The sequence below is a fragment of the Pseudorca crassidens genome, chromosome 4 (assembly GCF_039906515.1).
Source record: "Pseudorca crassidens isolate mPseCra1 chromosome 4, mPseCra1.hap1, whole genome shotgun sequence".
NCBI classification, from domain to species: Eukaryota; Metazoa; Chordata; class Mammalia; order Artiodactyla; family Delphinidae; genus Pseudorca; species Pseudorca crassidens.
In genome coordinates, this window is record NC_090299.1 from 144,829,009 (window position 1) to 144,843,341 (window position 14,333).

A 14,333-nucleotide genomic window follows, 5' to 3' on the forward strand; every position below is an offset into this window, starting at 1 on the left:
TAGTAGGAAAAAGGAAAAAAGAATCTTTACCCATCTTAGTGGACAAACTTCCAGAAACACAATTTGGACCCAACTGTTCTCTTATAAACTAGTGAGTCTCTTATAAACTAGTCAGGTACTAATATTGTACCTGACTCATAGCTAAAATTTTAAAATGAAAGCTATAAGATATATATTTGTATCTGTATGTTTACACATGTCTATATATGTATGTTGTAGATGTGTGGTATTTTTCTACCTCCAGATGTTATTGCTAAAATTAATCTGTAAAAGAGCTCTATTTAATTGACTTAAAATAAGTGCTTTATAAATTAAGTATTCCTAAAACTCTCAGAAACATAGAAACTAATCCAATTAAAAAAAAACACAGAATCTTGGGTGATCTCCAGTAAATAAAGCTAGTTGAAGTTTGTTGGTTTAATTAAAATAGACATGTCTTCAGTGTCATTAAATATAATGCAGACATCCAACTCTCATTCTACTGTGGTTTACTAGTTAAAGAAAGTTCATACTACCTCTGTTAACAAAATTTGTAAACAAGAAAAATAGTTCAGGATGATGGCTGACTTTGTCAAATATCTGACAAAATTTTCATGAGTAGTTTAAACATAATTGTTGAGAACAAGTGATTTAAAAAGGATAAGAGTTTTTAGGTGAATGTTTCAGCAATAATTATGTATTATGGTACATCTATTTAAATAGTTTCCCAAATCCTTTTGGTAACTTCAATCCTTAGAATTTTGCTGAGTTAAGTGACAGAAATTTATCAAATATCTAGATTATTTCCAAATAAGATAAAATATTAAACATCAATTATTGAACATAAGCTTATCTACTTTTGGCTTCCTATTACAGAGGAACCAATTACATTTGGGTTTGTTAGTAAACATTTCTTGTGCCACGTCGAAAGATTTTACTATTAAAAGGAGCACATGCTTCCTAAATTATAAAATGTATTAATAATTAATTTGCCAATATAAAGAAAACTGTAGTAACATACAGTTTATAATTGCTTACTTTTTAGTTTTCACTATAAAGTTCATAAGGGTTAAAAATTCTAATTAATGTGATTAAAACTAGTAGAAACAGTAAGGGAAACAACTGCAAGGAAAGTAAGATGTGTTTTTGGCTAAGCAAATGTATGAGGTATGAAATTCCTAGAAATCTGATCTATACTGGTAATAAAATAATTCTATTTATTATCTTAAAATGTATGTCAGACACATAAGCAAATTTCCTTGTCAATTGCATTGTTATGCACTCTCATCTGATCTTTAACAGTAGCTATTTTTAAGTATTTGTCATTTACAGACAGTTATTATTTCACTTTCATGCTTTTGCCAAAGTGCTTAATCTTCAAGGAAATTCATGAAAAGGACTCTAACAAGCACTCTAGAATACAAATTCCTGATAACTTTAAGATCATGAAACCCAACTAGGTAAGAATTACCAGAAATAATCCAAGAACTGGATTAATGAAGAGTGAGATTTAATAACATGGGAATGAATGAAGTGATGAGGATGAATATAATCTTTATGACTTTTTGTTTGAAACATTGCTGGTTCTTTAATGTTTTGTTTTTCTAGACTTAAGGAAACCTTTTTCTTTTCTCTTGACCTAAGTATGAATTAAAGCAATTTGGCAAAGTATGACTTTGTGAATAAAGATGAAACAATTACTTCTTCTCCCTAGCTGATCCCTCTATAATTCAGAAACTGTAAGTATTTTTATACTTATTTGCATAAATTCAATAAGACTCTGTTCTTATAACAGGACAAAACTGGAAACACTGGCTATATTGCCAAGGCTTTGACTGAAATGTCATATTTGAGAATGTGCCTAGAATCAGATGACCACGTAACTTTAAGAAACTAAGTTTGATTTTATGAAGCCAATAATGTCCCTTAGAAAAATAGCCTGGTACCTTGCTTACAGGGTTCCCAGCAACCTTCCCAGGTGAATAAGGAAGTTCAACTTTCTGGCAGGTACAGGAACCTCGAGATATTTTTATACCTTGAGAAGAGATATACATATATATAGGTTTTGCAGGCAAAGTCTGATGGCAACATTTTGGCTTGGCTTCCTAGCCTTGAGGCTTTTAAGGTTCAATCTGTGATTCTTTATGAAAGTTCTAGCAAAGCAGATTTAAAAAGAACCTGTACAATCACTATTCTTGCTGCACTTATGTAAATAATCAGGCCAAGTTTAATGAGACTAGACCTATTTTGCAAACGTTTTAGTCTTATTGTGATCGTCTTTGGTAAAAATGAGAGTGATTATAGAGGGACATGTTTTAGTAGCATAACTTTGTGGATATTAGATTCTAGTCCTATTATTTTATTATTATTATTATTATTTTTTACCTGCAAACTGGAATGGAAACTTTCAGTTTCCTCAAATATCTTGCTACAACTCTTCAAACTCACTTCCAATTTTCTCCCACCCTTCTAACTTGGAATGGGTGAAAAGAAAAGCCCTTTCCTAAAGTTCTGCAAACTGAATGTGAACAACTTGATATAAACTTCAGAGAAATCACCACAACAGTTCATGTATAGACAATCTTCCATGTTTGTTGATACGTGGGACACTCCAAGTTTACCTAAACACCTGATAATATCAGAGACAATCAAACTGAAAAAGATGCTTTGAGCCTGACATATAGAAATCTTGTGCCTGGATTCAGATACTGAGTTATAGTTTGTTCTCATCATTAATCTTTATCTTTCTTTCTCTACAGAAATGCCTCTTACTAAGTACCTGATTGCAAGCACAGTATAGACCTAACCTTGGAAGCCCGTTTGCAAGACCACTTCTGAAATGAGACACAACAGTTTAACTAGACTGACCTATTCTCAGGACTAAGACACTGGTTCAGTGAAATAATGGATCAACTTATCAACTCAGCTTCTGAACTGTGGGACTTCTTGGGGAAGTTTTAAAGGCAGGACTTAAGGGGAGCAGAATCTGACACCCTAAAATATGTCTCTTTGGCATAAGGATCATCTTGAGCTGATTATTTCTAAGTAATTGCAGACACAGGAGAAGCTCTGAAAACTAAATAAAAGTTACCCTTTTGTAAGAGACATTAACATTTATAAGGGAAATCTCTACTTTTAAGGGTATCTCCCTCTCTATACCCAGAAGAGAGGATGATTAAATCTCTACAAACTTTTATAAATGGAGAAGCCACCAACTTAAATATGCCAAACAACCATACCCTGGTTTATTCTACTTTTTCTGATAACCTCTATAATTTGCCTCCCTACTGCCCAACATCTTTCTTTTGTCTTTAGCTGGAGATAGTATTTAAGAAGGTAGCTTGGGACATTTCGGGCATTAACCTAGTTTTCCTGTGTACCTCCCATCTATACCATATGTACACATGTTACTAAACATGTTTTTGTCTTGTTACTCTGTATTATAAGGGTGTCTCAGGCAAGAACCTAGAAGGGTAGAGGGAAAATAATTTTTCTTCCTCTATACAAGTATTCTCAAGTTCCAAAGTATGAGTTAAGTAGTTGAGAAACTTCTTGATAGAGAAAGACCATTATGAGTGCTAATGATCTTGACAGATATTATCCTATTTTGTGCTGCTGAAATCAAGTTACAAGTAGGAGATTGTCAGAGAACAGCGGATATCGTAAGAAAACTGAAGGGGGAAAAATGAAGTAATTTAATTAATTAAATCTGATAGCCTGATTAAACAAAGCCTCAACCATGACAAAATAGAAAAGCCATCAGTTGGTATAATGAAAAAAATAAAGTACTGTCACATCGTTATGCTAAGGCAAAAAATTGTCATCATTATCATTTCAATTTAGAATATATGGTTTTATGATTTCTGCATATTGAAAAAGTAATGTTTTTAGGGAGTCATTGTGACTATTACCTTTAAAAACATTTAAATATTAATTTATACAAAGTATAATATAATTGGATCAAATATACTCAGCCAATATTTGTATGAATCCAGTTTAATCATATTAAAATTCAAATAGCCATTTAAAACATATTAGTGTATAATTTGTTAATTCTTAGTATATACATACAAAAGTTTAAAAAAATTTGCATCGAATCCTACCTTCTATAATAAGTAAATAAAAGTAGATTATTTTTTATACCTATATCATGCAGGTGTTTCTCTGTGTGTATTGAGAGACTATGTGTTTTGGTGTATATATATATATTTATCTATATAAATATTTTGTATTTATATTGCAAAGATACATGTGTATATATATATTTAAAGAATAAATTTCCTTTTACAGATTTTCCTGATTGTAGACCACATTAAAGGAAACCATTGCTTTCCCTACGAATAATATAAATCTCCAAAGATTTACATTGAACAAGTACTTGAAGAAAGTCTTAGAGCTTAAATTAATACAAATTATGATTAGCTACAACTGCATAGTACATCATAAACAGATATTGAGAGATACCCTTAGCGTATACATTGTGTTTTCTTCCTTCAGAAGGGACCCCCTATTATGCAATGCCACTTAGCACACTGGAAAATACTAAAATAACTTCTAAAGTTTTCTAAGGCAAATATTTGAAATTCTGAAGTTAGATTTCCTATAGAAATGGCAATCTATGGGATGGAAGTAGAAGTGAGTTGGGAGAAATTTTCTTTTCAACAAATATCTACTTTTCTTCTCTCCTATCAATGCTATCACAGAGTCAAAATAATTTTAAGCAAATATGATCATCACTATTAGTAGATGAAAGGGAGCAAAATATACTAGCACAAAACATGCCTCTTTGGCAAATGGATTATCTTGAGCTGGTTATTTTTAAGAAACAGCAGGAGAAGCTCTAAAAAATTGAGAAGTTACCCTTTGTAAGAAGAATTCACATTTTTTAAGACAAACCTCCAATTGTAAGGGCATCTCTCTCTCGGTACCAGGAAGAGAATGACCCAATCTCTAGAAAATTCTATCAATGAAGAGGGCACCAACTTAAATCTGCACAACAACCATACCCTTGTTTACTGTGTTTTTCCTGGTAACCTCCCATTACTGCCCTCCCTACCCCCATTTTCTTTGTCTTCAGCTGGAGGTGGTATTTAAGGTGGTGGTCTGGGCCATATCAGGGAATTACTCTTTTCCTGGGTATGTCCCACTTATACAGGAAGTATACACGCTACTAAACTTCTGTTTGTTTTCTACAGTTATTCTGTCTCTATTACCGTGGCGGGCAGACCTCAGCCAAGAAGGTTAGAGGGAAAGTTATTTTTCCTCCCCTACGTAATTTAAGCTATATAAAATATTTGTGGGTGTGCTCTTTTGCTTTGTTTTAATGAATATTTTTACAATTATGAGAATTTTCATAGTTAACACTAAGCCTTGCTATTTTCCCCATGAGAATTTCAACCACAAATTCACTTAAGGAAAGAATTATCAGTTCACTAACACCAATTCTATGTAGCCAGAAATGAATTAAAGACCTGGAGACATTCCAGGAATGATCTAGCTCCTACATAAAGATTCAGAATTTTAAAAGGAACCATTCAATGCAATACTGTTAAGGACAACTGCACGTTCGTTGTCACCCATGTTTTAAAATCACTGGTTGTCTATGCTGACTTGCATTTAATATGTCTTCTAAAAGGCACAAAGTAGTCACTGCAAAATATTTGTTAGATATAACAAAGAAATATAGAATAAAAATGTAGGATAGCAATATGTACTTCTGTATGATTTTTGTGAATAAAGTAAAACAATGCATACTGATTTGTTACTGATTTTATGATTATAAAATTATCATTAAAAAAAATTATCATTAGAGTCTTAATCTATTCATTTAATTTTCACCAAGTAATTACTGAGTGCTTTCTTTATTTGTTCACTGTTAGTAGCACACCTCTAATAAATGGGATGTGCCGATATACAATGAAGTGTAACTATACATTTAAAGTTTATAGATTCAGCTCTGCCTGGGCTGGAAGAAGAGTGGTACACAGAGAAGAGGCTGGAGAGAATGCATGCAAAAAAAGAAAGAAGAAAAGCAAATGTAATTTACATAGTATAGTCGATTCGACAGTTTTCTTCTCAGTGCCCCTAAGTTAATATAATCGAAAGAGGCTGAGCAGGCTGTTCCCTCAGGTGGTCTGGGCTCCCCTAATGTGAGTCTCTTGATGCACTGGGTCTGATTCTATGGTTTAATTGTCCAGAATGCATTTTTTTTTTTCATATTGCAAGGCCTCTAAATGAAGCAAACTATTCTTATTCTAGGCCTGCAGCCAAGATAACAGCAATTTGTTCTGACTGAGGGTCTTTGAGGAGTTGCAAGGAGCACATCACAAAAGGATTTCTGGCTAAAGGTGATTTTTCACCTCACCTCCTTCAAGTCTCACGTCTCACACCTCATCCTCAGACCTGCCCAGGTCACTCTATTTAAAATTTTTGGATCATAGCCCTGACCACATCCCTACATTCACAATTATCTTTTCCCTGTGTTATTTTTCTCTTTTACATTGCATTAGTAGCTTCTAACATACCATACACTTTACTTATTTATTATATTTTTTACTTTAAGTATAATAAAGTGCAAGCTCCCTGCGGGATTATTTGTTGTTTGGTTAAAGGATGTATCTCAAGTACCCAGAACAAGGCCTGGCTTCCAGTAAGCACTTAGTAATATTTGTTGAACGATGCATGTATGAATCTTCAAAAGTGATGCCCTTAGAATTTCACCAAAAGATAAGCTGATTCCTCCATTAAATATTAACAAGCACCTGTGGCAGTCGATGTTTCCAGTGTTTTTCATCAATGTTCCTATATGAAAGTTACCCTTAATGTAATAATGAAAAACTGTAGTTCAAAAGAAAATCTAGAATATATCATTCAGTTTTGAAATCTGATTTTTTTAACTTGTAAAAATTAACAGAAATACCTCAGGTAAGTAAATATTAAAGAATGAAGCATATTGGGGAAAGGTACTCATCTACTAAACACTGGGGCACACTGATATTTGATCAGGATAAGAACTGAATTTAAGAAAGATGATAGCAACGAATGGATCCAAAATAGGTTTAAGAAACTACAGTTTATTAGCAGCTGGATGAGGGAGCCTAACTGATAGTTATTCAATTCTTAGCATTGGGCTTAACCCATAAGCTGACATAATGTGTTAGCATAACACAAAATATTCTCCTGCTCTAATAGTTAATAAAACAATTACAGTAAAAACTAATTACTTTTATTCCTTACATGATGAACTATTTCATATTTGTTAGAACTCCCTGCACACTACTAACTGTGCCGGGAGGGATCCAAAATTAAATCTAAGAAAAATAGCATAAATTGAGAATACATAGCTGATTGTTTTGAGTTCTTCAAAGTGTGTATTCATAATGCAACTACTTAAGTAGAAAACTGCATTTACAAAGTAAATCTCACCATTTGGAAAATGCGTTAAAATATTTGGAGAACACACAGTGCTGTGAGCATACATTTCTAAACTGATTTATGCTTCACTCATACATGACAGACAAAATGTGTGATGTCACAATTCGGTTGATTTTAAATAGTCAAATGAAAACCATTAATGATATTTAGACTAACAGTGATTACTAGTATTTGATGAAATAGCTGGTAACTTTAAAACTCTTGAAGAAAATATGAACAAAGCATTCCTAGTTCAACTAAACACTTCTTTTTAAATATAAGTGTAAAACATATACTAATGAAAGGAAGATCTTCTTAAAACTTTAGTGCTTCTGCCTCTAAGAGTAATCTAGAGATCCTGTGACAGTTCTGAGTCAAGTTCAGGCACTAATTGAAAGGAAAATTTACACCCAAAGTCAATCAGCCACATTTAAAATGACAATCTTCTGTAGACCATCAAAAGGAAGTTAAAAAACTGTCCATAAACGTGTCAAATTAGTAAAACGATCTGAATTTTCTCACTGCCAGAATATAGCATTTTGGTTGTTCATGCTCAATTACTTTAACCAAAATGTTAGTTGCAGTAGTTCAAACTATAAAGTGTTTATAGGCAGCATATGTGCTTTGTTGAAGCATCTACTTATACAACTGATGTAATCAGAAGAATCTTGCCTACCTCTTAATGTAATCTTGTAATTGGCAACATTGCTACCTGACAAAATCTATTCATATTCTCTCCAGTTTTAATAACTCAAGTGACACAAGAAATTATTCTTTGATCTTTCAATAAACTAAGCCTGTGAAGACAGAGGAGGGTGAAAGAGGTTAAACTGGCATTGATTATTTAAGACACATTCATCATTTATTTAACAATCTCCCTCATCACAAGAACTATTGTGTTTACAGGCCCTTGCTGAGATACTCTGAATTTACTTTTTTTTTTTTTTTTTTGCGGTATGCGGGCCTCTCACTGTTGTGGCCTCTCCCATTGCGGTGCACAGGCTCCGGACGCGCAGGCTCAGTGGCCATGGCTCACGGGCCCAGCCGCTCCGTGGCATGTGGGATCTTCCCAGACCGGGGCACGAACCCGTGTCCCCTGCATCGGCAGGTGGACTCTCAACCACTGTGCCACCAGGGAAGCCCTGAATTTACTTTTAAATAATTCTTGCCATGTGCATTAGAAATCAGAACACACTGTACTCTAACATTAGTTTCAAGTCTCCTGATAAATCTGTTACAGGCTAGAAGTTGTTTATCGTACAAACCTTTGAACTTATTCACTGTAGTGGATATTTGGAAATTTCTTTTAATAGTTTTCATTATAATTAGTATCTTCTGGGGATTCTATTTCCTTTCTTAAGCAAAATGTGTAGTAACAGCTGTCTTCCCAAGGAAATTATATTAATAGATACTTGTAGTCCCTTATATACTGACATTCATATCAGTGAAACATGATCCATAATGATTTGTAAAGAACAATTTGTGGCGAATATTGAGTTTTAGAAAAAAAAATGAGAAAAAAATCATCCATAATGTGCATGATTTCTACAAGATTTCTCATTTTTTCTGATAAATACTATTGCAAATTACAAATAAATATAGCGTACAGTTGGTATATATATATTTGTGAAAAATTAAAATGTCAAATTATATTTCCTGAGAAAATGTGAGCAAAATGTTAAAGTCAAAGGATAATGATTCTTATTGAATATAAGAACGTAAAAATTGAGTTATAAATAGATATTGAAAAGTATAGAAAATATATTCCAGTCATGAAAAAAGTTACACTATTGATGAATAATATTCCAAATAGTCACACAATTTATCACATTTAAAATGCTTTACTTATTTCTATTTTGTTTATTTAAAGTATTTCCCTCCCCAGTTTTTTCAATACAAATTGCCCTAAAATCTATTACAACACTTACATCTGGTTACTGGCATAGGGTTCTAGATGCATATTTTTGGTAATTAATTTGCTGATTCTGATGATTGTCCTACAATATATCACCAGGAAGTATAAAGTATGAAATCTTTAGAACATATCATTCTATGTTAATGACTACCCAAATCATATCAGAAACTTGTACAAGGTGATCCTTTAAGGACTCACTACCAAAAAATTATTACTCTTTACCCAGTAAAATACATTAAGCTCTCACTGTCAGATATGAAAAGAAGCTATGAATGATGAAGAATTAACTATGATCATGGCTTTTTAAATTTTTATTTACATGTCTGGAGAACTAAATAGCATTGATATAAGAAATTTTGTAAAAACAAGAGAAGTATGGGTCATAGATATGCATTAAAATGCATAGGAAATTGCTAGTAGCTACAACTTAGCTACCTCCCCTATTGAATTATTGTGGTAAAATCCATTTGAACTTAATAAAAACCATTTATTTTAAAAAATATTAAACATTAATATCATTTAAATAACATATAGCACTGGTATTCAAGAAGTATTATAGTCAGAATATTGATATCTAGAATATTTGGGTATCTAGAATAAACATTAAATGAATGTAAGAGAATAACACAAAAGAAAAGCATAGCTTTTAATGTTTTTTTAAATTAAAAAATAATGTAAATATCTGAAAACAATTTTTTCTGGAATTGAAAACTTTGGTTTATATCCTCATAGAGACAGCTTTATGTTAAATATGTTAATATACTTTGAAAGGCAACACAATGGTAACATCATATTTATGTTATAAACACAAGGACATGCAGATAGACATACATTTTACCATTATACCCCTTCATCAAACTTAAAATCCTCTCTCTTCTAATACTTGTCAATAAAGTGGTAAAAATAATACATTTTTTTAAAAAAAGATTTCTCACAAATGTTAGATACAAGATACAGAAGATAATTCCCTTATGTTTCCATCAAAAGGAAATTTAAAGTCATGAACTTAGGCAACGTGAAAATTTCATTGCTTTATTTAAGATAGGTATTTGAATCAAAGTTGTCAAAAATCATTTAGTGTTAGTAGAAGCCATCTTGTATTAAAACATGTTTTATAATCCTATTTTGACAGTTCAACAAGTATTTCACACAGAACAAAATGCTAACTTTCAATTAAATTACTTTCTGCAACCTGCACCAAAGCCCAAGAGCTAAAATAGTATTGTAAATTTCTCTGCAAAGCTGTGTTTCCTTTTATGTGCCAGAATGTAAAAATGATATGCTTGTCCCTTAGTGATTGCAAACATAGTAACTTAATCAAACAGTTAATAAGTTAGTACTCTCTTCAAAATAAATTGTCCTAGTATTCCAATATGTCTCTTCCACATGTCTGCAAATTCACTAATTCAAAAGACTGTATTAGAGTTGTTGGTTTAAAGAAATTAATAAGACACTGGTACGCTAGTCGGTGCCTGTAATTATCTGTTTCAGTCCCAGAAGGTATTTGGGGATTATTTAAGAGCAAAAGATGAATGGGGAACCACTAAATCCTATTAAATCAATGCATGGGCACAGCACCAGCAGAAGTAAATAAGCTGTGGAGGTCTGAATACCAATAAAAAAGATAAAAATGGTTTTATATAGCTACTTACATCATAGCCTAGAAGTTCAGTTTGTGTGGATTTATCTACTCTTGAAGCAAAAGCCTTCTGTAAATGCTGAACTTTGTCCTGCAAAAAAAAAAAAAAAAAAAAAGCAAAACCAAAAACACGTTGTTGGTAAGTCATGTGCTTCTACACTAATATTCCCCACTAATTCAAATTTGGTTACTGTACAATTAATGATTCTTTGTGTGCATACTTCATTCTGGCGGTGCTTTACTTATCAGCTTAAACATTTAGAGCTTTAAATTTCAGGTCATAATGACTCCATCTTTGGCAGCTTTTCTTTTAGTATAGGAACCACTGAGTCAGGATCGTGGTTGAATGCTAGAGACATGATTTGCTTAAATGTGAGATCAAATGATTATACTGTTTTTGTTAGCTGTTGTGTTTTGTTCGGTTTGGTAAATTAAATTGATAGGATTTTACGGATCTCTTTTCAGAGCATTTACATTTAAAATCCAAAACATTTTCAATAAATAATACCATCCAGTGTGTTCCATTTAGCATGTTTATATTTTTTTATCTTTATTTTTTTGCTTAATTGTCTCCTTCTGGAATCTACACATTTAGAAGTCTGTTGTTTAAGGGAACTGACATGACTCCAATCCTGTTATAACTAAGGGACATAACGCATGAAGGATGTCTGGGATTTCATAATTCAGATGCAAATGTACTAATTCTGATTAACTAATGTGACTGGGCCTCTGGCTGGGGTCCTCTTACTACTAAATGTATCACTTAAAAGGAGATCATGAGCATAATTGTTGTAATGTGTTCATTGTGTGTCTGGCACAGCTGGGAGTGCTGTACTCACATGATCACATCTCATCTTGGGAGTTTTACTACTATTACCACCCATTTTGAAGGAGAACAATACAGTTTACAAAGTTTAAGTAACTTAAGTTTCCCAAGAAGTTCACGTGATTCCACTAGATTCTGTTTTTGCCTTATGTTGCTTTAAAGGAGAATTTGTTTCTCTTACTTGGTCAATAAAATAGTTGTATAATATTTTAATGATAAAAACTGATTTAACTCATCATTTAACTTCTTCCAGGGAGAGACAGTGGTCATCACAAACTTCACTACCAAAACTTGTTTCCTCTCTTCCTCTCCTCCCCTCTGCCACCCCTCCCTTCCCCTCTCCGTTCACCCTCTCTTTGCTTTAAATTCTTCCTGAGATATGCAAGTTATCCAAGCTGTTTATCAAAGTACATACATAATTTAGGTAAACATAATTTGACACTGTAATATATAAAATAAATATTTTCTGGACTATTAATGTCCCAACCTTCTAACTTCCCTATTACAAAACTTCTAGTGCTGCTATTCAGACAAAAATGAAAATGGAGATTAGATAACTCAAGAAGATATAATGTAAAAAGGGAAGGTTTTAATTGTTTGAAAAGGATAAGTGAAAATGTGGCTAGTCTTAATGAGTCTTAATGAGTCATTAATAAGTCTTAATGAGTCTTTTGAATTTCTGAAAGACAGATGGAAATATATGGATCGACAAATTTAATATATAATAACAAGAGTATTATAGATAACAAAATAGAAAATATACAACAAAAATAACTATTACTAGATGATGGAACTGCAGATAATTTTTATTTCTTATGTAAGAAATGAATATATACTAATTGCCTATATATATATTTATATATATAATAGAGGAATAGAAACAAAACATCATTATATTTTCATTTCCACACTGATTTGACACAATAAACATTTTGATTAAAATTGATTTATTTCAGTATAGAGAAATAGACATTTCACCTTTCTGATGCAAATGTATTTGCACACCTTAATTCATCTATAATTTTTATTAAATGCACATTATGGGTGTTGTTCAAGGTACAGGGGACATGAAGGGGGAAAAATAGCTTCTTTTATTAAAAAAAAAACTTGCAGTGTGGAAAGATAGAGAAATCAAAAACAATTAGTACTCATTATATAAGGCAAAGGTACTATAGAGAAGCTGGAGATATGTGTATGTGTTGGAGAGGAAACATAGGAGAGTTAAATAACTAGAATGTAGAAGCTACTGATGTCCCAAATAAGATGAGAAACATGAATTATTATTAGCCACTTGGAGTGGAAGGGACAGGGGTCTTTCTCAGGCAATGACATTTGCAAATATTTCAAAGTCAGAGAGACCCTGACAAAGATATGTATAAACAGCTACTAGTTCAAACTTGCCTAAGGAAAGACAATGAAAGGGACAATAGTGCGAAATGAGACTAGAGTGGTAAATTAAGTCCATGCCACAAAGGATAGAATTCTACATCAAAGGATTTTAGAGTTACCTTAATTTTTGAAGTATTATTTTACAGTGAAAGGCCATAAGAATATTTTAACTAAATTACAGCAGAACTTATTTAAATACTTCTTTTCACCTTGTATAAAAGACAAAATTAGAAGGAAGCAACCTGGAAAAGAGGAACAACTGAAGTACATGAAACTTTATTTTTCTGGACCATCAATAAATTTACACATACATGTGATTTAAGTGGCTTTCTTTCAGTATTTTCCTATGTAAGCAAACATTGCAATACCTTCTTCTAACCCCTCTCAGACGGATAGAGGAGTATTAAAACAACTCAACTTTTGGTAGATACACTTTATAAATAATTCTATACCCCAAACAAAATATCTAAATGCTTAAATTTTCCTTTCCAAGCAATGACAATATCAATAATTCTTAACAAAACACACCCTTTTTTCTTAATTCAGATTCATAAAACATGTGTGCTTAGAATTAACTAAAAGAAAAATAACTAGCATATTCTGTGGAAAAATGTAACCAAATGGGATGAAAAAGAGGAATTTCATTATTTATATTTGCTGTTTTTACTGACTTTTGAATATGTGGAAGATGTGAATTTTACATAATACTGCTATATGAATTAAAAAATATATAATGATTTTCTCTCTAAATTTCCAAATAATTTCATCTGACATTAAGAGTAATATAACATCTGTATAATAAAAGCCTGCTACCACAAATGAGTGCATATAAACCAAAGAAAACATGCATAGTTTACAAACTTACTAAGAGTAGTTACTTATATTCACATTTCCCTCTACCTCTGTAATCTTTACCACTACAACTATTACTAACAATAATAGATGCCATTAACAGAATATAGTTATATGGCAGGCACTGTACCAAGTAATTTATATGAATCCTCTCAAGAATGCACTATGTCTGTTTCTGTCCCTTTTCAAAAGCACAGGAAACTGGCACTTAGGAAGTTGAAATCAGTTGCTAAAGGTCACACAGGCTATTAAGTGAAACAGGCAAGTTGGAAAACTTTATCTGTCTCCAAACCCAGGTGTACTTTCTATAAAGATATTCT

General features: G+C 32.2%; 1 protein-coding gene across 9 annotated transcripts in view; it reads right to left on the reverse strand.

Annotated features, from left to right (window-relative positions):
• The window catches only part of CCSER1 (coiled-coil serine rich protein 1), a 1,251,132-nt gene that overhangs the window by 556,709 nt on the left and 680,090 nt on the right, over positions 1 to 14,333 (reverse strand). For 4 of the 9 annotated variants that reach the window (XM_067736956.1, XM_067736954.1, XM_067736958.1 and 1 more), the window contains one exon: positions 10,960 to 11,037. The exons of the other annotated variants lie outside the window; for them this stretch is intronic. In XM_067736956.1, coding sequence (XP_067593057.1) covers positions 10,960 to 11,037 — 78 coding nt within the window. The remainder of the gene's footprint in view (positions 1 to 10,959; positions 11,038 to 14,333) is intronic. 9 annotated transcript variants of the gene reach the window in all.